Source organism: Papilio xuthus, unplaced genomic scaffold (genome assembly GCF_000836235.2).
Source record: "Papilio xuthus unplaced genomic scaffold, Pxut_1.1 DF825017.1, whole genome shotgun sequence".
Taxonomy (NCBI): domain Eukaryota; kingdom Metazoa; phylum Arthropoda; class Insecta; order Lepidoptera; family Papilionidae; genus Papilio; species Papilio xuthus.
This window is the reverse complement of record NW_013533632.1, coordinates 4,333,843-4,359,967: the sequence shown is the minus strand read 5'-3', so window position 1 is coordinate 4,359,967 and position 26,125 is coordinate 4,333,843. Positions and strand designations below refer to the sequence as shown.

The 26,125-nt window shown below is 33.1% G+C and overlaps 3 protein-coding genes across 13 annotated transcripts in view; 2 read left to right on the top strand and 1 right to left on the bottom strand.

The window, feature by feature from the left end:
• Window positions 1-5,952, top strand: part of DIP2 (disco-interacting protein 2) — a 53,649-nt gene extending 47,697 nt beyond the window's left edge. For 4 of the 5 annotated variants that reach the window (XM_013323749.1, XM_013323748.1, XM_013323752.1 and 1 more), the window contains 4 exons: window positions 477-708; window positions 1,235-1,359; window positions 1,444-3,047; window positions 3,374-5,952. In XM_013323749.1, the coding sequence (XP_013179203.1) occupies window positions 477-708; window positions 1,235-1,359; window positions 1,444-3,047; window positions 3,374-3,626 (2,214 nt within the window). In that variant the 3' untranslated portion in view covers window positions 3,627-5,952. The remainder of the gene's footprint in view (window positions 1-476; window positions 709-1,234; window positions 1,360-1,443; window positions 3,048-3,373) is intronic. The other variant, XM_013323750.1, reaches the window with a different exon arrangement.
• Window positions 5,953-7,683: 1,731 nt separating this feature from the next.
• On the bottom strand, window positions 7,684-16,777 carry LOC106126289 (CCR4-NOT transcription complex subunit 7-like). 4 transcript variants are annotated; one of them, XM_013323845.1, is made up of 9 exons: window positions 16,565-16,777; window positions 11,729-11,814; window positions 11,001-11,147; window positions 10,416-10,525; window positions 9,836-9,949; window positions 9,639-9,757; window positions 9,187-9,344; window positions 8,764-8,904; window positions 7,684-8,328 (listed from the first exon to the last, which is right to left on the bottom strand). In XM_013323845.1, the coding sequence occupies exons 1-9, from the start codon at window positions 16,608-16,610 to the stop codon at window positions 8,215-8,217; spliced, it is 1,035 nt and encodes a 344-aa protein (XP_013179299.1). In that variant the 5' UTR covers window positions 16,611-16,777; the 3' UTR covers window positions 7,684-8,214.
• On the top strand, window positions 10,920-22,308 carry RhoGAP15B (RhoGAP_ARAP and RA_ARAPs domain-containing protein RhoGAP15B). 4 transcript variants are annotated; one of them, XM_013323844.1, is made up of 11 exons: window positions 10,920-10,934; window positions 14,219-15,769; window positions 16,136-16,340; window positions 17,174-17,291; window positions 19,791-19,912; window positions 20,077-20,200; window positions 20,285-20,497; window positions 20,570-20,760; window positions 20,833-21,447; window positions 21,520-21,641; window positions 21,718-22,308. In XM_013323844.1, exons 2-11 carry the CDS (start codon window positions 14,241-14,243, stop codon window positions 21,848-21,850), a joined length of 3,372 nt encoding a protein of 1,123 aa, XP_013179298.1. In that variant the 5' UTR covers window positions 10,920-10,934; window positions 14,219-14,240; the 3' UTR covers window positions 21,851-22,308. The 4 variants fall into 4 exon arrangements, with proteins under 4 accessions (XP_013179298.1, XP_013179297.1, XP_013179296.1 ...); XM_013323843.1 differs by lacking the exon at window positions 10,920-10,934 and adding an exon at window positions 13,989-14,129; XM_013323842.1 differs by lacking the exon at window positions 10,920-10,934 and adding an exon at window positions 13,989-14,129 and having other exon boundaries at window positions 14,208-15,769.
• The last annotated feature ends 3,817 nt before the right edge of the window (window positions 22,309-26,125 follow it).

Genomic DNA, 26,125 nt, shown 5'->3' with positions numbered 1-26,125 from the left:
ATAATGTATTCAGCATTAAATATTTCTAATAAAATATAGTTCAGTAGTCAGTTATGAAAAAGTAGTAATTAGTAATTAGAAAGTAGTTGTTGGATCTCAAGCTTATTAAATTATTGATGTATTATGAATGTGGCAAATAAAACAATAAAAAAAATGTAACTGTTGTATCATTGTGAAGTTTGAGGAACTTATGTCGTAAGTTTATACGTCGTAAGGTACGTAAGTTTATACGTCCATTTTAACTAACGCCGCAAGCTTGGAAATTCATCGTCAAGTACCTTTGTTCGATATCTGTGTATATAAAAATAAAGACAGTTATCAGTTTTAACGAAAAGGCCAAATTGGAAAGCGAATAACACTTACAGCACTATGATGTAAATTTACAATGATGTGCTTTTAGTGTAAATCACTTTCCAATATCGACGGCCTCATACGTCCATGATAGGTTCAGGTATTAAAAAAGGTTATTCTCTTAGTCCTTCCAGTGGATGTCGCGAGTACTCCAAGCAGTTGATTCGATACACCAAGTGGGAATCTACTGCCTTGCATTGGTACAACCCAATTATCTCCCGAAGACACCTCTCGGTGGGATACATCTCAGCGAATGCAAACGGCGTTTCTTAGAAGGGACACTCCATCCAGCCAATGTACTAATGTGTCCCCACACATGTGTTACCAATTTACCCAAACCCAGAGAAATACACTCAGGTACTACATTGTTTAATTTTAATAAATATACACTTGCACTTGCTAATCGTAGTATCCACTGCCATAATACACGTACAAAAACATTTTTATTATCTCAGTCCTTACAAGCAGAATGCCTATGAATTATCAGATTGTCTAGGATTATCATTTAACTCATGAACATGGAACGAAATGCCTTCATCTTTACGGAAAACTAATAATTATATAGCGTACGATAGAGTTCTCATTTCCAATTCCAGATTTCTATTTCGATTCCTCATTGGCAGTCGCCAGTATTGACTGGCGTATTGAAATAGGCTTCCTGTGTATTTGAGACCTAAATAAATCTGTGAGATGCGGATAGCTATGGTGGAGCATTGGTCAAAGAATTTAAACCTTAGCTTTTCATGTTATTCGGTACTGACAGAAAAATATCATCATTTTGTTAAAGTTAACCAAAGATGTTTTGTTTTATGATTTTTTTTGCAGATTTTTTTTTATTTGTAATTTTTATTTCATTAGTCGCTTTGAAGTAAATTGTGACTAGTTGGAATATCCGCAGATGTGGGTCCGGCGTCAGTGATAGTGGGCAACCTCGTGCAAGGTAACCGCTTGGCCTCAGCTCAGGGCCGCGACATGGGTTACACCGATGACTCTGACGCCGCCAGAAAGGTTCGAGTCACTACTGTTTTGGAAAGATTAAAAGACATTACACAGATTGAATAAAAAGAATTATCATTTTATTTTTCTTTTCAGTATCAATTCATTTCTCAAATCCTACGATGGCGCGCTCAGAGTACATCTGACCACGTCATATTTACACTGCTCAACTCAAAAGGCGCCGTTTCTAAAGTTCTCACCTGCGCTGAACTGCACAAAAAGGCAGAGCGAATTGGAAATCTTCTACTTGAAAAGGGTCGAGTTAACACTGGAGATCACGTCGCGTTGATATTCCCCCCCGGTTTAGATCTCATTAGCGCTTTCTACGGATGTCTCTACGTGGGAGCGGTGCCGGTGACTATTCGCCCGCCGCATCCACAGAATCTTCACACCACCCTGCCCACTGTCCGTATGATAGTAGATGTCAGCAAAGCAACATTAATCCTTTCCAACCAATCTGTGATCAAGTTGCTGCGTTCCAAGGAGGCGAGCAATGTCCTCGACAGCAAAGCATGGCCGATAACACTGGACACTGATGATATGCCTAAAAAGAAACTGCCAATTCTGTATAGGGCCCCAACAGCTGAAATGCTAGCTTATCTAGACTTTAGTGTGTCAACTACAGGCATGTTGGCTGGCATCAAAATGTCACATGCTGCAGTCACGTCGCTCTGCCGCTCTATGAAGATAGCCTGCGAGTTGTATCCTTCGCGTCACATCGCCCTATGCCTGGATCCTTATTGCGGCCTTGGATTTGCTCTTTGGTGTTTGAGCAGCATTTATTCTGGCCACCACTCCATTCTGATACCGCCATCTGAAGTCGAAATCAATCCTGCACTCTGGCTCAGTGCCGTTTCTCAATATAAAGTGCGTGACACTTTCTGCTCATACGGTGTCATGGAACTGTGCACCAAGGGTTTGGGAAGCTCAGTAAATCAGTTAAAATCGAAAGGTATCAATTTGGCATGCGTGAGAACTTGCGTGGTTGTAGCCGAAGAGAGGCCCCGGATTAATTTAACCAACTCATTTTCAAAGTTGTTCTCGGCTTTGGGTTTGAGTCCAAGAGCCGTATCTACATCCTTTGGCTGCCGAGTGAATATCGCTATTTGTCTGCAAGGTGCCTCTAGTCCAGAACCTTCCACGGTGTATGTAGATTTGCGTGCTCTACGCAACGATCGTGTGTCCTTAGTTGAACGTGGCAGTCCACATTCCTTATGCCTGATGGAATCCGGAAAGCTTTTGCCGGGCGTGAAAGTAATAACAGCCAACCCAGAAACAAAAGGCCAGTGCGGCGACTCTCATTTGGGCGAGATATGGGTGCAATCGCCACATAATGCAAGCGGCTACTTCACAATATACGGTGACGAAAGCGACTACGCTGATCACTTTAGCGCTCAGCTGGTGACGGGCAATACAGGGGAAGTGTACGCCCGAACAGGATATTTGGGTTTCTTAAGGCGAACAGAGATAAGCGCGACTGGGACAAGTTGCGAAGAATCGATGTTGACTCGCGACAGTGACACCGACTCGCTGGCCTCGGCATGCGGCAGCGTCGGCATGGCGGCTGACACGCACGACACACACGACGCAGTGTTCGTGGTCGGCGCGCTAGACGAAACCATCATGCTTCGTGGCATGCGATACCATCCCATTGACATTGAAAACTCTGTAATGAGGTGCCACAAGAAAATTGCCGAATGGTGCGTATGATTAAAAGTTATTTTTTGATCTTACTAATATTATAAAAACGAATGTTTGGATGGATGGATGATGTATTTCCAGAAAGGGTGCAAGGAGCAATTTCAGCGAAAATTCCGCGCGAACGGATACGCAGGCTACGGCTAGAATATTTATATTTGTTAGCTAGTTTACTTGGTGTTAAGCGAAAACTAATAGTTAGAGAAAAGTTTTAGATACATTCTCGTCTTCATTTAAGACGGAGTAATAAGTTGCACTTGCATCTTCGTTCTAATAATTCCTCCCTTACGCGACTAATGTAAAAGTGTAACAATCTTGTTGTTTACAGCGCCGTGTTCACTTGGACTAATCTCCTTGTGGTTGTTGTGGAACTGGACGGCAACGACAGCGAGGCCCTGAACTTGGTACCGTTGGTCACCAACACTGTGCTGGAGGAACACCACTTGATCGTCGGCGTTGTTGTGGTGGTGGACCCTGGCGTGGTGCCGATCAATTCACGCGGAGAAAAGCAACGCATGCATCTTCGCGACGGCTTTCTATCGGACCAGATAGATGCCATATACATCGCTTACAATATGTAATTGTCCAGGCAAAATATTCACCCTAAGTGACAATATCTATTTGCGTCGCAATTTCCCCGAAATGTTATGTACAAGCTGATCACATTATGTTTAGAAAAATGTGATCGCGTAATTTGTGAACCCGATAATGATTCTCTTAAATTTGACTCTTAACAACGTGGAACAAACTTGTTAACTTTTTACTATTTAAAATAATAACACGTTTACGTATAGCAAAGTAACATTCTAGTTTTAGCGATATTATACCAATAATAGTAATTCAATTTCGATGTGATTCTATTAATGGATGTTAACGAGTCAAGTATACCGTCTTGTCGATAATTACAAAGCTCTATGCTAACGATTTGATAGCGTATTCTATTTCTAACTTTAAATAGGATAAGCCTATATCTATTTACAATTCACATTCGAGCCTAAAATTAAAATATTATCAAAATATAACGTTACATTTGTTTCAAATTAACGTTCTTGTTTACGCTTTTCTCATCAGAGGCGGATCAATTAATACAGGCTTAATATTAACGCGGTAAATTCCTTCTAAGAATTTCTATTAAAGGATTGTATCCAATCTTAAGATCTATATCGAATGGATTTTCTTAAAAAATCCGTATTGTAATGTTTAATCAATTTTCTATATGTTATAATAGTATTTTTCCGTGTGAATTTTCCTTGTAGTAAATATCAGTCATGTCGATAAACTTATGTGAACTATATGTCATGGTTTTTATGAAACTTTAAAAAATATGTAAGCATCAAAATTCAGGTAATTAGACCATGAGTTTCAAAAGAATTTCTTATCGATGGTTTATTCAATACTTAGTTAATAATGTTGACGAAGCATTTAATGTTTGAGTAGAATTTCGTTGTAAAACTTCACAGTAATTGTATCACATCAAGTTATCATTGATTATTATATATCGTATGTAAATGTAACAATACATAATATTGAAACTTAGAGGTAGTCACAATTTAGATATATTGACGTATTGCATTTAATATGTTAGTCCCCTGACTCCGTTTAAATGTTTAGACAAATAGGAGGTGAAACTTACTTTGCGCACATATTTATACATTTTGTCTTTAAATTATAACCACACAAAGAATGACTTGATTGTGTTTAGCTAATACTAATTTTAATTTCATCTGTATCTTTCACTTATTTTTTTTTTCTATATTTCAACAATGTAACATCTCTCTACTACCTCTAGCTTCACATTTACTTTGTAAACATTCATATTAACAATGTATGCATATATTTGAACTGCATTAAAACTTGTTTTGATGTATTGTTCTCTCTGTTTATTTCAAACAGAATGTGAGGGATGTCAATACAAGTATCGCTCCAGTTGAAAGCCAAATTAAGACGTACATTTAATTTCTAATTGATTTTTGAATTTTTAAAATGGTAAGGTTATCGTGCATTTTAGCAATCCTAGGTAAGACCCTACAATCTAGGTAAATCTGTGTAGCCTATAAGCTTACAAGTTATAATATTTGTTGCATATTTAATATTACTTTTGAGTTCCATCTACATTTACTTTTTATTTTATTAAATATAAGAATAATTTGAAGGACAAAATTTAAAAACAATCTCAAGGCCTCAGATTATGGATAGATTCACTGCCATATTTCGGGGCCTAAAGTATCATTGGAAAGTGAATAGCGATATATTTCCCTGTCTACCTGGATAGAGGGAAAAGAGCTTATTTTAATTTTTTTAATATTATATTTTGTAATTATTTATTGCTAATTTGTACATATATTTTGTTATTTAATTTTACTATTAACTTGATTAAAAGATTTCTGTTTAGTTTATGGTGTTTCAACAAAAATGACGAACAGTGTGGTGAAAGTAAAATGTTTTATTTATTTATATATATGAAATCATTAATTGCTTTACTTTGTTGATATAAGAACACAAATTTCTTTATATATCAAATATAGTCATCATTAAAATACAATTGTCGGAAAGATCAATTGATATGAATATAATGAACAAATTTATTTTAATCTTTTTTTTAAGTATAACTTGTATTGCATAATGTACTGGTAGAGTTCTTACAAGTGTATATACTAAAGATAAAATGCCTCTTTAGATTACAATGCATCTTTATTAATTAACCTTTATCAATCTGTTTGATATTTATGGCATTCACTACATTTTCTAAAATACACAAAAACTTTTTTAGTAAAACTTTTGAGCAGAAATCTAGGTAGAAAAATATTTTGAATATTCGTTTTGAATTTTGTATGTTCTTAACCAGGATCCATTTTTTATTAAGATTTTAACAGCTTTTACTATTGTGATTTTTTTCTGGATATAAATAAATGTGCATTTGAATCAATTCGTTTTTTATTTGTATTCCTTTTCATCATTATCAGCTTACTATACATCCCCACCAAGTGGCTTGGAGTCAACCCTAAGTTAGTTACTTCTCGTAGACATCAAAAAGAGGACTAATGGAAAAAGTAGTAAATTAATAACAGCTTCATGATTATTAATATGTAATAAATGACTATTAACTATTACAAACAAATAACTTATAACAAAATACAAGTTAAATTTAACAAAAAAAAACAATGAATTGATTTGGCAAGAAAGCAAAAAATTACGAAGACTGTCGGTAGGTGGTAGTGGGAGTCATCGGCAAAGCTTCTGCGCGCGGCTAATACAAGTATTGATTTTTGATTAATAAAATAAAACTTAAGTTTTTGATTTCCAAACACGAAATATACAAATTGTCAATTCACGAATGACAATTGCACGCTATGGTTTTTTGAGTTAAGCTAGTATTGCCAGTGTCAATACCAGTAAAATTTTAGGAATAAAATTTTTAGAACATAGAACTTGGGCATTCCGTACAGAAAAAATAAAAATTTATTGTTATTTGTGATTAAAATTATTATGCATGAACACATTTCCTTTTGGAAAATTAATCAGAGATTTTTGGATAGGTGCCATATTTCCTTATCTCCATGACAAAATGACGTAAAAGTTTGTAAAAGTAGCCTCGCAATTATTGTTTTTATTTACATTGGGTTAATTTTAGTGTCTTTAAATTGTAATGGTATCGTGTGAGAGGGTTATTGTTTGTTTTTCATCGACGCAGCATTGATTTTGGTGCAGATAATATTACGTTTAAAGACTCTTTCATCGTATTGTTGTGATTTTAATACTTACATTTTTGTAATGATGAGTTTAATAAAATACCAAAAAAATCATGGATTAAATGTTTTCTTTGTTAACTCCTTTACCCTGCCCGCCAATTTGTTTCCTGAGTGGAGAAAACGATTATATTTCTACTAGCTATGTTTCCCAAGATGCTTTGGAGGAAAGTAACTTTGATACAGTGGTCTAGCAAGGTAGAGGATGAGAAGAAATAAGGACACGTTCATATATATATCGTTAGTACATGTTCTACGCAGTTACTTTGGTTGACCCATTAGTCCCAATGCAAATAAGTTGTCAAATTTGCAAACCCTGGTAATTACGCAAATTAAACAGCATTAGAGCTTAGCAGTGATAAAATGGTCTGATACAATCAAACATATAGAATACTCTGATGGGTGACTAGTCCAAAATGAGTTAGGCAGCTGTAATGCCTGTCCCGCTCTCAGTACACTTATTAACAATGTAAAATTAATATGTCAATCGTAATCAATCAGAAGACCGAATTGAGAAGCACGTTTTATTGTTACATTACTTAACCTTATTATAGGTGTATGTTTGCACTGTAGATACAAAAACAAGTAGCTAGTAATATGAGTTTTCTGTTAATATCATCAACTATGTATGTGTCGAACATGACATACTACTTAAACAATGTTTGATAGAAGTTCTAAAAACAATCTTCACAATATATTAAAAGAGATATCACATGTGCAAAGCCAAAGATATCACATGTAAAAAGTGCAAAGTCACCATATAAACAGTTTGACCTTTACTCTCGGGATGTTTTTCAATACTTGCTATGTTTAACATTTCCGCAGTGTGAACACACAATATGTGTAGCAAGATATTGACTGAAAATGCTTTAAAAATTGAATATATGTTTAATGAATCTTTTTAAAGATTAAATACAAGCTACAAAATTACATTAAAGTGTCAAGGACAACAATCAAAATTACTTAAAAGTTACAAATAAAGGAGAAAAAGTCTTACAATGTAACATCCACTTATTAATAAGTAGTACTTAGGTGTATGATTCCATGTTTAAATGAATTCCTACTAAATAATTGTTGCTCCATTTGGGAGCATGTTATTGAATATATAATTATGGCGAAATGTCAATATTATAATATTATAACCAGCGAAGTGCATCAACGATAAACAGTTTTCCTTATCAGTAATGAAGTAGTGCTTTATGCGCACATAAAAGTCTAAGTAAACATATATTACTTATCATTAAATTTAAATGTGTTTATATAGTCCACAACTACAATTACAATTTTTTAATCAAGTCATAAATTTGAACATTGATGATGTTTATGAAGAAATAATTATTATTGAATGGGTAATCAGTTTTTATTCGGTCACGATGAAACTACGTGCCGGTCCTCCATGGCTTCCGGAGATGCAAGCCTCGCATCAGATGGGCTTTCCATCGGCACCCTCGGGGAAGTTGTTGGCGGTAACGGAGAAGGGCGCGCCCAATCCGTACAGATGTCCACTTGAGCTCTCGATGTTGTCGTCGAAGAATATCTACGTAAACAGTCGAATACTATCAGTTTGTAAATAAGACACAAAAAGGTTAAAATGTTGTTCGCAACCGTCCTTCAATAGCAGTTATCACTCAGTATTATATTATGTAACACATCTTCTTTCATAACCAAATAATAACTTTAAAACTTTAAAAGAATCGTAAAAACACAGAACACATACTTGAACATAAAATATATTTAATCTGAAGAAATGTACTGTTTCCTTGGGATTCATTTTTTGTTTTTCGTAACACTAACATGGATGCCTACAAAACAAAGGCTGACCTGACCGCATTTGATAATGCATAATTGAAGACAATATTTCTACTAACACTTTGCCGAGGTTTATGTTTTTGGGTGTAAAGGCAGTTAGATGGGTTCTGCGGGTGGTTCAGTAAACAGATCTTACTTCTACTTAATTAATATTGAAACATACCTCTTTAATTTTGAAGAAAGCCATGCCGGTCAGATGTGAATCGGATCCGGCTTGATGCTGCGGGCCGACGCGGCGCAACTCCAACTGATCAGCTACTTCTTGCAATCCGCCTTTCAGATTCTTGCAAAGCTTCATCAAGTACTGAAATATAGTGAAAATACTTATAAAAATAGAAATAACGAGATGAGTGGTGATAATAAAGCAACATTTCTCTTTACCATGCAAGATCAGTCGAAGTGGGTTAATCAAAATGGCAAAACATGTTTTTAGGCTAACTTTTTAGCTATAACTAACTCTTAATGTAAAAAATTTTAGTTATATATGATAATATTGAGATTTACTATGTCTGGGTATATAATTATAACACTAAACCATTTTCCTTACCCTAAATGTAAAGGTATATAGTATATGTATTATACTTACTTTGACATCATATATGGTGGGAAAGTACATGTGCAGAGTTTGGAAAAAATCATTTTCCTCCGCTGGCAAGTTTTGATCAGTTAAAAGTTTTAGCAAGTAGCCAAAATCATATCCAGAATGGAAGCTTAGCCACTTGATGTTGTCCATCAGCACTAACCCTAAAATGGAAATGATTTTTTTAAATCACATATTTAAGTTAATAAATGAAATTACTAATAAAATTGTGCTTCTTTTATTGATTAAATACAGATTTGTATGGTTTAAACTTCATTATGTTATGTTACAATACTATAAAAGATAATAAACATTTAACCATTTTAGCATGTATACTATGAGACTTAAATAAGATTGCAACTAATAAAGAACAAATAGTATTTCACCTCAACTATATTAGTAAATAACTAAATGATATTTAATTTAATTGTTTAATGTAAATAAAAAAATGCAAATACCTGAGGTCATGATGATTTCTGCAAACTCTAGCGGATCAATTCCTTCTTCTTCATGTTTGCGAAATTGCAAACCAGAATTTTGCAGTAAATCAATAGAATCTTGGGCATACATGTCCTCCCTGCAACCAATACAATGTTGCAGTTAGTCCATAATTTTACATAGTAAAATCAAATATCAGTTACAAATTTTAACTTACTGTAAACTGAATTTGAAATTAAATTGCCAAGTGGTGTATCCTGGTGGAGTTTGGCCATTTTCATCCATGAATGTGAGCCCGAGTTGGATAATCCTCAGCAAGTCCACATTGCATCTGCAAACAAATTTATGCAATATAACTACAATTCATTTCTAAAATAGACAAGAGAAACATTTGAAACATTGCAAACAGTCGACACTTACAGGCAATGTTTAACATTGCCTGTAAGTGTCGACTGGGTGCTCGGAACCTAACCTAACAACTAGGCCTTAGTAGCTATTTATAAATCACTGAACTAGTTCAAAAGTATAGGTCACATAAACTTGAACCATTAAGGCGCTCTTCAACAACTAAATTGGCAGCTTACAGCTAATCACAATGTACTATAACTATGTGAGTTGAAGAGCCAAAAGCTGCCTGCTGACAAACATTTTACTCACAACACGAAATGCAAATCATAATTCTATGCAAGTACAAATTGATCTGATCTGTAAACTGATTCACTGATGTGCTTCACGAAAGTATAGACGCGATGTCTCCATGCTACTCTATCATAAAGTGATATAAATAAATTAAATACCTTAGTAGTTGATATTGGTAATCGGCAGTGGATCGAAATTCACCAATGGGTCTCGCCACCACCCCCGGAAACTCTGTGTCCATAGCCACCCAGTGATACTTCTGGACAATCTGATAAACATATGAAAAATTTAAAACATGTTATTAATTTTCATATTACATATCCAACCAGGCATATGTGGTAATACTACACATAGGAAAATAATCATCAATACTCAAAATTATATATAGCACACAAAGATTTCTTATATCATTTAAACATACTATTTTTTTACAATGAGTCTCTAAAACAGAATCAGTATCAGTAATCAGTACAAATTGAAGTGAGTGTGCCAATCACCTAATCTATCAATAACACAATTTGACCCATTATTGAGACAGTCATTCCATCTTCGCTGAACGAATAACGATTCCACATGACCAAAATACAAATTAACTCATTTTTTTTAATTCTATTTGAATTAATAGTATACAAAAACGAACCATACCAATATGAACATCACAATTCCAACATATAAGAGTAAGTACTTATTTCCAATTAATTTATTTTTCCTGTAGATTAATTAAAAACTTTCTGCAAACTAACCTGTCTGATAATACGGAATTCTTCATGTAGATTGTAGTTCCAAACATCTTTGATGCCATAGTCTTCGATAGCTTGTGAAGCGGGCGGCGGCGGCGGCGGTGGCGGCGGAGGCGGTTGCGACATCGGCACAAAATTGACCGCTTGCATCTGAAACATCAATCACTTCACTAGAAACGTGTAATAATATTAAAAAACTGCAATTCCTTACGTTCAAAATGGTACGAACATACATGATCCCGCCCGCCGATGGAATCTAGACGAGTCGATGATTCAAAACTGCGACGCCAGGATTATTGACCTGCATTAAACCTTTTTAACAAAGCCACTAACTGTGATCTTTGTTGAAGTTAATTTGGCTTTACCTTACGATTAGGTAGCAATAAGCATTTGATAATAACAAGCACTAGAATATAATTCTAATTTTATACTGGGTAAACTAATTATGTTTCGGTTTTATCGTATCGTCATTGCAGTGTCAATTTGGAAGCAATAAGTGCGCCAAGATAAAATGTCAATATAAATCGTATCAAAACGTTTATAAACAAACTTGGTGACGAGCTTTTTAAGCATATTGTAAATTTGAACAATAATTTCAACCATTTTCACGCTATATAATTCTAACATACAGTACCTATAACAATCCCACGAATTTCGGAAAATGTATTTTTTAACTGCGGAGATCGAAAGTAGATTTTAATGAACTCTTTAAAAAATGTTTATATACTCACGCCTGCTGAAAAAAGTGGATGGTAGTAGGTTGGTGGTTGCCCAGAATAAGGGTACGAGAAATACCCTCGACGGGGGTCCATTAGATCTGGAAACAAATATATCAATCGGATGGTCCTGAATAAGCAACTTAGGGCATGCGCAATAAGGAGCTAAGGTGTTTAATATTATTTGTACTGTATTAAAATCGTAAGAAGAACTTGACTTATAAGTGTACAAACGTTAAAATATAACTTCAATATTGAAATCAATGCACATTTCCTAAATTAATGAATGATAGCGGGTATTACAACAACACCACTATAAATATAAAAATACCCTACCAAATCGATACGCGATTGGGTAGATTGGTAGATTGGTAGATTGGTAGATTCGTAGATTCGTTTTAAAACTTTTTTAAAATCATAACAATTAATAGAAATAAATATAAATAGATAATATATAATTATAAAGAGTGTGACTAAAGTTATTTCATAAATGTTTTAGTAAGCGTGTTAAAGATTTAAACCAAATATAATATTTTTCCTAGTAAATACGACAGTTAAAATGTATACAGGTGTCCCAAAATTCAACGATAAAACGGAAATGGTGTATAGCCAGCTCGATAACTACACCGGGAAAAATACTAAAAAAACCATCTCGTTTTGTTTAAAAGTTACATTAACTTTTGTAACTTTTCTTATAATTTTGATACCCACCACCATATGATCAGACAGTGTGGCTACAAATATGAAGATATTCCTGCCATTTTTTTGTATTGGCTACCTAAGTAACATAGCTATTAATTGAAGTTAAAAATTGGACCAAAACATTCGTAATTTAAGCACAAAAAATAATTAACTTTGACTGTTTTCTTGAAATTTTAGAACATTTTAACTTTTGACAAACTTTGACATGCTACTGTGTAAAAAAAATGTATGAAGAGTACCATGGCACTAAATTACAAAAGAACGCACAACTCATCAAGATTCTAAAATGCTACAACACTATGATAAAACCTGCGAAAATTCTCTAAAAAAAAATTTTGAACTAAAATTGAATATTTTGCTTAAGAATTTTATTAAGTGTTCAAAAAGGGGTTTTCAGTTATAGATTCTGGATCTTTAAACTATTTACTTATATCCCCGTAGGTTTATCTCTTCTGCAGCATCTGAGACTCTTTAAGGGTGTTCGCCAGTTCTCGCCAGTGGTTTTGCATAGACTTTTGTCTTTAAGACATCCCAGTAAGAAAATCGAGCGGATTTCGATCCGCAGAGCCGGGTGGCTATAAAATTGGATCTTTTATCATATCAAATAATGTGTCAAACAAGCAAGCGGCCACCTAAATTTGCCAAAATAGCGAAGCGACCGCTGCCCATAGCCCGCAATTCCGGATGCGTTGCCTGCTTTCTATTGATTGAGGTCCAATGTGTCCCGTCCTCCATCAAATCCACTACTCTTAAATTGGGAGTCTAAACGTAGGCCTCTGGCATGTACATTCGTAAATGAAACGTGGGTGGGAAAATTGAAATACAAAGAGATGAAAATAATGTCTTACCCTGCATTATCAAAAGTAATAAATGTATGTCTATCTCGCTCGCACCTCAAAATCTATGAATAAAGGTTTTTTATTAGCTTTTTTGAACACTTAATAAAATTCCTAATAACTATGAAAAATGTTCAATTTTAGTTCTAAATTTTCGCAGGTTTTATCATAGTGTTGTATCATTTTAGAATCTTGATGAGTTGTGCGTTCTTTTGTAATTTAGTGCCATGGTACTCTTCATACATTTTTTTACACAGTAGCATGTCAAAGTTTGTCAAAAGTTAAAATGTTCTAAAATTTCAAGAAAACAGTCAAAGTCAATTATTTTTTGTGCTTAAATTACGAATGTTTTGGTCCAATTTTTAACTTCAATTAATAGCTATGTTACTTAGGTAGCTAATACAAAAAAAATGGCAGGAATATCTTCATATTTGTAGCCACACTGTCTGATCATATGGTGGTGGGTATTAAATTATAAGAAAAGTTACAAAAGTTAATGTAACTTTTGAAAAAAAAGAGATGGTTTTTTTAGTATTTTTCCCGGTGTAGTTATCGAGCTGGCTATACACCATTTCCGTTTTATCGTTGAATTTAGGGACACCTGTATATGAATTTTAAAAGATTAGGTACAGTTTAATAAAATGGGTTAAAAATAACATTTAATTTTACAGAGTTAAAACTAATATTTTTGCTTATAATGGAAATTTCAATTACTGCCATTTTGATGTTTTTTTCTTTTGTTTTGTTTGACGACTTTACGGCTGCTGTCATCACTCAAATTTTCATGTTTGTGTTTTTTTGTTAAATATTTCTTAGGTTGTCTTAACTTTTATTAATATTCAAATTGCTTAATGTTTAAGTGACCAGGAAACAAAGTGGTAAATCTATACATCAATTTACAACAAATTTTCATGAGTGACTCATAGTCTTGTTTTTTAGTTTATATTTTTAAGTAGATTTTTTTAAGGTATCTATTATAAAATTTCATAATGGATTCATCATCGAAGAAATCTTTGAACCAGAGGGATTTGCACGCCAAAAAGCCCGCACCTTTGCCTCGTACTAAATTATTGACAGCGAAAGGATTAACGCAAGTAAACCCTGACAAATCATCAAAAATTGCTGACGTAAAAAGTGAAAAACCGATTGATGGACAATATAGAAACATAGAAATGTTTGATCCTCTTTTATATCAAAGTGAAATGGAATTATGTGGACATACAATTCAACATTCACCATTGAGTGAATGTATCGTGAGTAGAGATGATTTAGAAAAAGTGAAATACAATTCAAACGCAATCCAGAGTACCACTCAGTTTACCAATTCCTCTGTGCATCAGTTAATTAGTCCATTACTGGAAAGACCTCATAGTGTATGTGATCAGTCACGGTTAACAGATGTCTCAAAATGCCTGACTAACAGTACAGAAGAATATTTTAATAATCCTAGTGTTGCCAAAATTGAGCATAATGAGGATCAAGCAAATATTTTCGGAAAACCTGTAATAAAAGTTAAGATATTTCCAAAAACACCTTCCAGAGATTTAACACCTAGCAAAATAACTAGCCAGATAAGTGAAAAGATATTTGTTCCATCAAAACCTCCAAATGATTTAAATAAAACTAGCTCCATAAATAGTCCATTTAATACCGAAAAGGATTTAATGGAAGACAACACTTCTTGCCATAACTCGACAACACAAGATTATGGCACAGAAATGGAGGTGGATTTTAATAACTTTACTCTTAGCGAATTTGATCCACTTCACTTCAGAAATCCAAGCAGTAAGTTTCAGGGTGTGAGTAACAGACAAATTTTAGATTCCATTATAATTGAGGATACAAATGATTTTGAACACTTACATGATAATGAAAGCAAACAGATTTGCATTAGAGAGTACAAAATCTCTAGACCTGAAGGTGAAGTAGTAACAATATCAGACCCAAAAGTTGTACAATCGGAACCAAACTCAAAAAATACGGTCTGGGTGAGATCAGAACAACTTGAATTACAGACAGAATGTATGACAATGCAGAACTTGCAACAAGATGCACAAAGAGTTGGATGTGGTTCACCAAGTCCAGTAACTGATGTTGCCTTATCTCAAGTCAGTTTTGCTGATATGTCGGCAGCAGCTTCTGCTTTACAGAATGAGGTTTTAGCTGTTACATCTTGTAGTAGCCAAGACAGTGAAGTTCATGTAATTGAAGATATCAGGCCTTCAACAAGTAAACCCAAGAGTTCTACTATATCAAAATTTAAAAAATTATTTGGTGTAGTGTCAGAACCAGATTTAAAAACATTGCAACGACCACCTATAAATAATTATGGTCCCCATTTCAATGGCATCATGACATGGATTGCAGATGATAATTTAGTTTCTATATCAAAATTATTATACTGTGCTTTGGCTGAGCAAAAATTATTTTGCTATACTGATTCGGCTATGCAGGCTCTTAAAGAGGTGTACAAGCTTAACAATGTAACTTCACTGCAAATGGTGCTACCAGTAGAATGGTGAGTATTTTGTCTTTATATTGTTAAATGTGTGTCATAAAGAAGCTGCTCTCACTGCTCAGCAGATTGTGTTGACAAACTGATTCCATAAGTTTAATTTCTATCAGGAAGAAGCGGTTGAATTTTGAACTACATTGAAGTTTTTTTTTGTATTATTTTTATCAAAAAAGTACTAAATAGATGGTTTTAAAATGAAAAACACTATGTGATACATGGTCCAAATGTTTCAGGTGCTTCAATAATGTCAATGTACATAAACATACAAGATATTTGTAGCATATTGAAATAAAATATATTATCTTTATTAAATAAAAGAATGTCAATTTTTAAGTGTTCATGGTAGGATTATTTTTTATATTTTTGCAGCAGCAATTGTTTATATTGCTTTGAGCTGGGCATATCAAATTTAGAATCTGGTATAAAAAACAGCTTGAGAGTAAAAATTACATTTGGTTGTCCAACTTCTGCTGAAAGGCTTACTTGGGCTCAAAAAATTGCTGCTAATCTTACATCTGCCTTTTCTTCCATCAATTACTCGGAATTTACACGGATAGGATGGTGCTACTTAAAGGTTGGTTATTTTATATATTTACTATAAAGGTACAGAGGAAACTTGCTTAACTACTGCAGCATGTTTATTGTAAATTGAATATTATTTGACTTTTTCCGAAGAAGATATAAAGTAAATTTTGATCTGATAGTTATCTTACAGTCTTATTATTTTATGGGGCTAATTGTTAACATATATCATTGGATATAGTAGCCTTAATTTTGTTAAGAAACATAGTTATTTACCTTTGGCTTCATTCACATATACAAAAATCTTGTCAGCTCGGAACATTGCTCGAGCTGCTGTGCTGAACACAATTTTAGGTGTAGTGAGGCCTAAAGGAATGCATTGTAGGGAACTGCGTAATGCACGCTCAAGGTCAGCCGCCAAGATATTTGTAAAAGTAGTTTAATATGTTTATGATAAAAATATTATGGAACATGTTTTACTAGAATAACTTGTAGTAGTGACATAAAAGGATCTGATGTAGTTCATTTTAATGAATCATTCTTATAAATGAATAGGTGTTTTAAAGCGATTGTTTGAATTAAATAATAATGAATATAAAATTACAATTAAATTATGCTATGCAATTTATATTTGTCATCACCATTGTGGAATAATAAAAAACAATTTTATCTAATAACCATAATTTCGATTATATAATGAAAAGATGTCTAAGTTGATATTACCTATAAATTAACATATTTATTTACCTAAATAAAAGGTAGTATTTTATAATATAATGCAATGTTTTTAACAATCTTCTCAATTGTGAACAGATCTTAATTTTAATTTGAAAGTTGAAGTATTACAATGTAGGATTTTTTTTTAATTTTGAACATTATTATCAGGTAGGCGTCAGTGGTGAATGGCTGGCAGCTTGGCTCTTACTAGCAGGAAGGGAGCTTATGTACTATTGTACTGAAGATATTGCTGATAATGTGGACTTAAGAAAAACTAGATGTTTAGGTGAGTAACTGTATACTGCTTATGTATTATAATTTTGTGTATATGAAAAATATGGGAGAAAAACTACAGGAGGTCTCTATAAACGCTATAGAACAAAACGATTATAAAAAAATTGTTTGTCTGTCGGGATGTTTTCGTGCACACTAATCCCACAAATGGTTTAACCGACTTGCATGCGGTTTTCTCTAATGGTTCTGGTAAACCTTTCTTAAAATTCAATTAAATCATCTCAAATTCATCAGTGCATAAAATTACGTCGCAATCGAAAGTTTAGGAGATTTTCGTTTACAGCGTGATTTGAGATTTGGGTGATGGCTCTTATAAAACCGAGTTCAATTCAGCCCAGACAATTTCCGACACAATAACGCGAAATAAGTATACTAATAATTTTTATTAATTTGTATGATTGATGTTATTTTTTTTTGTCTTTTTTTACTTTAAAAAGATTAAGAATGTTCGTTTAGTTATAAGAGATTTGTTAAATTATACACGAAATCGGTATTATCGTTTTGAAAAAAGCAACAAATAAAAAAATGTCTGGACTTATTATGACCTCTGAATGCGATATGCCATAAAAACTACGCAATAACAACTGTGATTACTTTCGACGGCTTTGTTATGACGATGTCTACATCGATCGAATAGAATGTTTTATTGTGTAATAACGTTTTTTATACTATTGTGTTATATCACCAGAATCTCAATATGCAAAAAGCTTGCCATTCTGTTTGATGATTGGGGTACATTAAAAGTAATTATATATAGAGGTATAGCATGTCGGGAAGTCTAGACATGTAAAGGTGGGCGTTGTCGTCGAGTCTAGACGTGATTTATTGATTGCAAAGCTGCATAGCGACAGGCCGGTTGCACTTGCACATAACTAAGTGCGAACGGGATGGTGTACGCGCCGTCGCCGTGCGCATTAACCCCCTCTAGGACTTGGGACCCCTGGCAAAAGGGAATTTCAGTTGTAGCTCAAACGGTAGTCTAGACACAGAGTGCTTATCTGAAAAAAAATTTACTTTATTTGATTTACGGCGACATGTTGCTTTACTTTATTTTACATCTTCTCAAACAAAAGTTGTTGATTAATTTGGAAAAATGCTTCCAGTTCCGTATGTTTTCTACTAGGCTTCTTATTTACATAAAAATATTCCTTTCTGTCTCTCATGACAATTGGTTTCATTTTAATATTCGTCGCCTAGATATTTGTTGTAACTTTTCTTTCTGTGTTTAAAAAGTTAATCTTTTGTTTTTTTTTTTTAATTTTTTTATTAAAAAACTCATTCATACCCTGGTCGTCATTTTATAAATATATTAATTTTCTGTTTCGTGAACATTATCGTCAGGAAGCAACTGACTGTTCAACTACTCGAAGCAATTCATGAAGGTACGTAAAATATTTGCGATGAATGCGTTTATGTGTGGCTACAGCTTGCTGCCATGACTATGATCTTATTAGTTCCACATTAGTTGCGATTTTGCATATTATTTTTCTCTTAAATTTTTATGAGTAGTAAATGTTTCAAATTGAAAATTGCTTTGTTAAGAAGATGCTATTGTATGTTATATCTGGATGCTTTGTTCGTTCGTTGCTTTGCGCACCGCTGTCATTTTGTATAGTAGTCGCGGTGGCCTTTGAAAATGGAAACGCGACTCCATGCAAATGGCGGGCCTGCGCGGCCGGTCGCACGCAGTGAAAATAGACTCTTAGGAACATTTTGTACGCATGCCTTTGTTCCCTTTGTATGTATTCCAAAATTAGTGTGATATGATTTAAATGTTGTTATGTTTATATTTTTATAAATTGCGTTTTATTGTTATATTAATTGATGAAATGAATACTTTTCGTTTATTGTCTTTGAAGTTGATAATTTTGGAGAGTTACAAATATGAAGACTATTCGCGAATCGTTACCGCCGGCCGCCATTTTGCTCTTGCTTGCGCGCGTTTGCGAGCTTTGAGTATTGATCGATTGTAACGCCCGGGAACATGGAACCATTTTCTTTGTGTTGCTATCATGGAATAAAATTTGAAATGAAATAATACAGGCGGACAAAGAAATAGCAATTAGTAAATATTATTAGAGACTTCATTTATAACATGAAATAAAGAAAATACATAGCTGGCGTTATACACAGTCGTTTTAATTTTTTTTAAATGATGTGACGTGCTGATTTTTTTTTATGAATCAAGGTTTCCTTTCTTTACACTTTGGATGTTAAAACTTTTAAAGTTACAAAATACTTTCTCATCTCGAATTTTTTCTATGAAAATTTTAATATTGGATTTTCTCACGTATCCTGCTCTGCCGTTTGCAACTTTTTACATTCTTAATAATAACAATGGGGAATTTGGGTTTAAGAAAATTAATATAAAGATACTATAATAATGTTCGACTCACAAAAAGTAATGATTTTTTATAGTTGTGCATCTTAGTGTTTTAGCATGGTTTGCGCTTGACTGCTTTAAAATGCTGAAAGCGTGCGTTGTCAACAGGTACACAGACTGCTGACGAGGAATCAAAAAAGGCATGCCCGTCTGACTGTTGTTCTAACTTGCTTCTGGATTGTTCTGTCACTACTCTTTATTTACGTTTCCCGCATACTGAAGAGTTCCAGGTAACATCTAAGTTAACATTTGTGTTTTCCATCGCTTTGTGTATTATATTTTCTATAGGAATTTTATATATTTTTAGCTTAAACTTTTGATTGGTTTCTTGTAATATGAAATGATGTAAACCGGTATATAGAAATGACTTTATTTATTTAAATATTGGTCGTAGAACTGGAACTGTGTGATAAGTCTCGCGGCGCACAGCAACGGCTTAGGACTCGATGAACAACAACTCACTAATGAAGAGGTTCCAACAATCGTAGACAAATGCATTAACTTCATTTATGCATACGGTAAGTGATGATCTTATCAAACATCCCTGCAGTTGTGAATTTGTTGGTTTTATGTTGATGTTTGTTGTACGACGTTGGGTACAGGCGTTCTATCAGAGGGCATCTACCGTCGCGCCGGGAGTAGCGTCGTGCTGGGGGAGCTACTGACGCGATTCCGGGCCGATGCGTGGTCTGTACAGCTTACTCCTCAAATCTACTCGGAACATGACGTCGCTGGAGTATTTAAACGTTTCTTCCGGGACTTGCCAACTCCATTGATCTCGAGAGAATGTCACGACCGTTTGATTAACGCATTAGGTACTATTATTTTTGCTTTAATTTTATGTTTAGTGCAGTATTTCAAAATGTAACGTTTAACTTCATTTGTAGCGATAGACGATAATTATCGCCGACTCGAAGAATACCAACGCGCGCTAGTTAGTTTGAGTCCAGTGTCCTGTAACACAGCTCGTAAACTCTTCGCACATCTTAACTTCATCCATAAATGGAATGAAATTAATAAGATGAATGCCGAAAACCTCGCTGCAGTGTGGGCTCCTACCATTATGCCGCCTTGTGTGGTATGTATTCTTTCTGTGACTGAGCAAATTCTTTATTCTTATCAGATATTAAAAATGAAATTTTCTTGACAGAAGAGTACTGGCCAACAAATATCATGGTCAGAAAACGAGGTGACTGTGGTACGGGACATAATCGTAAATTATCAAACTGTTTGGTGCCCAGACGAAGATGAAATAAAACGGGATCTAGCATGCCATCGCGTCATCATGAGGATGCAAGAGTCTGCACGCCCGTTACCTCAGCCGAGCTCTGCTGGTGATTTGCGTTTCTGGGTTTTCATGGATGATAGCTCAAACCATTTCCAAGTTTCACTCACACCAGACAAGACTAGTGCAGATGTGTGCAAGGAACTAAGTGTGAAGACTAATATTCCTCATCATAAGCTTATGTTAGAAGAACAAATTTGTAACGGCAGCTTGAAACGGATAGTTCACAAAGATGAGATCGTACTGGACGTCGTAACCCGATGGGGATACTGGGACGATGAGGATAGAAAGGATAATAACTTGGTTATTAAAGAGAACAGAATTCTATGTCAAATGGATTTGTGCCAAATGGATTCTATGTCAAAAAATGGTATTCAGGTTTGCGGTCAACTGCGTTATGCCAATGATGCTACTAAAAAGTTTAAATCTTATGTATTTGAAGTCAATTCCTCCAAACTCTCCAGTTATGCTGACTCCCAAGTGAGTAATTGACTTTTAAAGAACTTTTAAAAGTATATGTATCGTATTAATATCTCGTTGTCTTTGTTCAAGGGTTCATCCAAGGTGGAGGAATGGGACATTAATGATATAATCTGGTATTTTGGACATGAGGTCAAGAGAGATCCGCAGTGCCGTTGGGCTATTACATTTATTCCAAAAAATAAAAAACGCAGGTTAATTTTATTTCTTAAAATCGATATTTTATATCAGTGACATAGATTTGTTAATTATATGTATATATTTTGTTAGGAGCAAGGACCATCCGTACTTCGGTAGCACAATAGCTGGCGGAGTGACTGAGTCGCAGCTGCAATGGGCGACTGCGCTGATGTTTGCTGAACATGACACCATATTACCAATGCCACACGATTTCTTACAATAAGTATGTTTATATATAACTATTATAGTACTTGCTATATTTTCTCCGATACCATATTCCATTAACTTAACATTTATATTATCTCGTAGAATTAATTGTAATCTGTAAAATTACGTGTAAAATTAAGGTTAATTTAAGATTAAATTTAAGCTTAAATAAGTGTTAATGTTTTCAAATTTTATTAAATTTTTCTCATTTTTTTGCTTAGTTTGTAAGTTTTTTTGGTATCTTGGCAAGGAGAGGATGCTAGAGGGATTGCTTAGTGCTTGTACTTCTAAGGATCTCAAACTTCGCATTTGTCTTTTTAAAATTTCGCTATTTTTAAACTTCTCCAAAATTTTCATGTTTCGTGAATACTAAGTTCTAATGTATCCTAAGTTTTCTACAGTTTGATACTCTTAATTTATCCAGCTTTTAATTTTACTTTTAATTTGTCCAGCTTTTATTTTACTTTTAATTTATCCAGCTTTTAATTTTACTTTTAATTTGTCCATCTTTTAATTTTATTTTTAATTTGTCCAGCTTTTAATTTTACTTTTAATTTGTCCAGCTTTTAATTTTACTTTTAATTTATCCAGCTTTTAATTAATTATCCAGAGCTATATGAACGTTACAGTGATCACACAGATTTAATGAGTATTTGTTATGGAATTTAAATGTTTATTGGGGGCCTGTATTACAATGTCAAAGTAAAGTCGTAATCATAAGCTACATGCAGTATATCTGACGAATAAAAGCGTCATTGGCGCTTCACGAAATAAATTATTTCATGGTTAATTATAATAGATTTTTGTCAAAAACGGAACATCTTTTCTGTTAAATTGTATAAAAATATAAAACACTAGCTGTCGCCCGCGACTTCACCCGCGTGGAAAAAAAAACTAAATTAGTTCTCGGCAATTATTCGATTTTTTCTTACCTTTTAACCTCCACGAACATTTCAAGACCAAGATAAAAGCCGTCCTCGAGTTTTAGCGAGACTAACGAACAGCAATTGATTTTTATACTTACTAGATATAAAAAATTAATCGATTTGACATCAAACTAGTTTGAGGAAGTGCCATTTTCTTTTATTCCCTCCACATTTAGACATTTTCGCCTTACGTTTCGTTACAATAAAAATCTAATTAAACATTTGTATCTTTGTAATCTTTCCATAATATTTATAAAAGTATAAAAATAAATAAAACATAATATTACATAAAAGATATATTTTGAATGAATTTGGAAAAAAAATTGAAATGTTAGAATATGACTACCTTATCTCATTAAGAGGTAACACACAAACTTCAACAGGAACTATTTTATGGCGGTTAACACGTTGAGCGCCACGTCAGCCATCGGTGGCTGACACTCGATTTTCTGTTTAAGTCGCGTCAACCATCGTTGGCTGACAGCGTGTAACATGAGAACTAAAAAATAATTTTATCTGAATTATTCTTTTTTATTAAAAGAAATTTTATCTGAGCGGGCTAAGCGGTAAGAAAAACAAAACAGACTTGGCGCGTAACGTGTTGAAACAAAGCCTATAGGTATAACGTTAAAAATGTAAACTATTTTGTACTGCGATCGGAAACACCTGCCCTTTAATACCAGTGCGTAAAAGCGGCGTGTCCTGAACGGGATTGTCTTAGAAATACGCGTGGCGCTCAACGTGTTAAATTATTTTTTTTAGATTTATCCAATACTTTATTTAGACATTGTGAAACATGCTCTTAGTCTGGTTGATGTCATAAGAAGTCACAGACTTAAAATTCGTTATAACCATTCGCAAGACTGCTAGTAATTAGATACTCAATATAACCTGATTGGTTTCTTAAGTCCATTGTATTATTGTATTAACTGGACATTTGCTATAGTATTAGAATAGTAATATCGTACATTTTGCCTATTTAAGTATTATAATCAGACTGGTAATAATCAAAATAATAATTAACTATTTAAGTTTTTTTTATTATAAAGTATACGAGTTCTGTCTTCTTCCAATAATGTTAGGTTAGGAGAAAGTTTTTTTTTGTTATTTTATTTATCTTTTTATATTAGCATCGTAAATTTCATAGTTTATAAGGCTATATCTTTTTAATAATCTTATTTATAATTAATAAGGTATAATAGTATGTAAAAAGATTAGATGTAGTTTTAACAGATCATTAACACGATCACATAGTTTAAAGGTTTCTTAAACTTCATTATATAAAATAATTATAATAATATATAAATTTCTATTTCCTTTTTTAACTATTAACGTTTTAAATTGTTTTTTTCAACTGTCAGTTTGTGTTGATAACTAATTTAATTTAAAAGGTATAATATTAATGTTATACTTTTGCTACTTTTTTTTTTTTAATTTTTTACGTTTTTGTTTTACTGTTTAATTTTATTGGCATATAAAAAAAAGTTTATCATAATAATTCTTTTAAGTCTTGAACTAGTAAAATACGTACGTAAGAATCTATTTAAGTGTTTAGTCTGTAATTGTCTAGTCTTTAAAAAAATTTAATTGATAAGTTTTTTCTATTCTTAAGAAAAACTTAGCGTTAAGAAAAACTGTCACGATTCCAATAACAGGTCATATACGTCAGTTAGCTGTAAAATTAGTTTAAGATTGTACTTATATATTGCCATTATGTATTTAAAACAATATTTATCTTATTGTAGGAAATTAATATTAATATATAATAACATGTCTTATCAGCTATAATAAAATAGATTGGTATATTCAGATTCCAAGAGCCCAGTGCGAGTTTGTTCTCAAGGTTATAGCCTAACCAAGTACATAGAAATCCTGTCCTAGCGACTCAGTTGCTTGTTTTACTTGTATGGGATATTCCTTAACTCCAACTCTTGTAAAATTGTAAATTATTTCTCTATATTTCCGCAATGTTATTTTATATTTCTGGTCAAGCTATAAACAGAGAGATAAAACTCACATTATGCTCTACATTACTATAATTTGTAACCGCCTGATTGATCTCCCAGCAAAAGGCCTGTGATAGTTTTAAACAGTTAGTTTAGTATTTATAATATTAAAAAAAATACAGCCAACATTCCAAATTTACCTACTTTGATATAAATATTTCTTATTACATTCCCACCTTAGTATTTTTCAAGACATATTTAGTGTATTATAAGTATAAGGTCAATATTTAATCTACATTTTTAAGATATATGACTAACCGTGGGTTTCCGATAACAAAATCTCCGTTTAAAACATATTGTCATCTCAGTTTTATCAATGACAACGACTGAGATATCAATATGTTTTATACAGTGATTTAAGTCTCAGAAACCCACAGTTAAAATAATGTATCCATGTAACTAGGTATATTTCAATAGAGTACATAATTAAATAATCATTTCAATAAATTTTGTATTACAAACTATACGATTGGTTTAAATAACAATGATAATATTGTATTTGCCGATTTCTGGTTTCCGATATTTTTGTGGAATATCTTTACATATAAATAAGTCTTCTACAATGAAATAACTCTGGTATGTTTTAAGAAAAACATATCATTTTGAATGTTTACTAACAATTTTATTACATATTTGTATTTGATAATCATAGTAGTAATGTAGTATATCAATTGATGTGTAATTTACATTTCATTCCTCTACATGTCTAGGTACTATATACTTTATATTAATATGATATAATCGTCCTTATATCGTAGGTTTCTCGTATAATCGTAGTAAGTCCTAATTGTATTTGTAGGACATAGAACGAGAAACTTATCTGACCCGGGGCATAATTGACACTAAATTATTTGGGTCATTAGCTCCCCCAAGCAATGTCAAAAAAGTGTCAAGATTCTTGTACTGTAGCTGTTGTCATGACTTATGACATTTTCTCTACCCAAGTTTTGGAAATTTTCTTACAGAAATTGCTGTTTTAGCAGTGCCACTCTCACCGGGTCGGATATGTTTGTCGTACTATAATTATATCTATAGACAACTGATTGTCTTTTTCTATTAATCAATTGATGTCGTTTTTATATCTTGTATCACCATGTGTATTGTAAGGTGAATTTTAACAATTTGTTTCGAATATTGTTTTATCAAATATACTTTGCTCTATAAAGATATTATTGTAATAATTTCATTATTTTATGTTTATATAATACAGTTCTAATATCATTTATTCCAATAGATTTAAGCGATTTGTCAAGTTTAATTGTTTTCTGAATTTCGATAATCATTTATTTTCTGTAATCTGCTTTTTCTGTCTTTTGAAAAATAAAGTTTTTTTTTTCCAATTTTTATTGTTTTTTTTTC

What these genes read in the sequence shown, in the direction of transcription:
- LOC106126289 (XM_013323845.1), bottom strand. Translation starts at nt 16,610, where the DNA reads ATGTTCCGAGCTGACAAGATTTTTGTATATGTGAATGAAGCCAAAG. An exon ending in ATATGTGAATGAAGCCAAAG is followed by an intron (nt 11,815 to 16,564) that starts GTAAATAACTAT and finishes ATTTGTTTCCAG; the next exon opens with ATCTAATGGACCCCCGTCGA. An exon ending in AATTCCGTATTATCAGACAG is followed by an intron (nt 10,526 to 11,000) that starts GTTAGTTTGCAG and finishes TATGTTTATCAG; the next exon opens with ATTGTCCAGAAGTATCACTG.
- RhoGAP15B (XM_013323844.1), top strand. Translation starts at nt 14,241, where the DNA reads ATGGATTCATCATCGAAGAAATCTTTGAACCAGAGGGATTTGCACGCC. An exon ending in CGCATACTGAAGAGTTCCAG is followed by an intron (nt 19,913 to 20,076) that starts GTAACATCTAAG and finishes TATTGGTCGTAG; the next exon opens with AACTGGAACTGTGTGATAAG. An exon ending in CCATTATGCCGCCTTGTGTG is followed by an intron (nt 20,761 to 20,832) that starts GTATGTATTCTT and finishes TTTTCTTGACAG; the next exon opens with AAGAGTACTGGCCAACAAAT.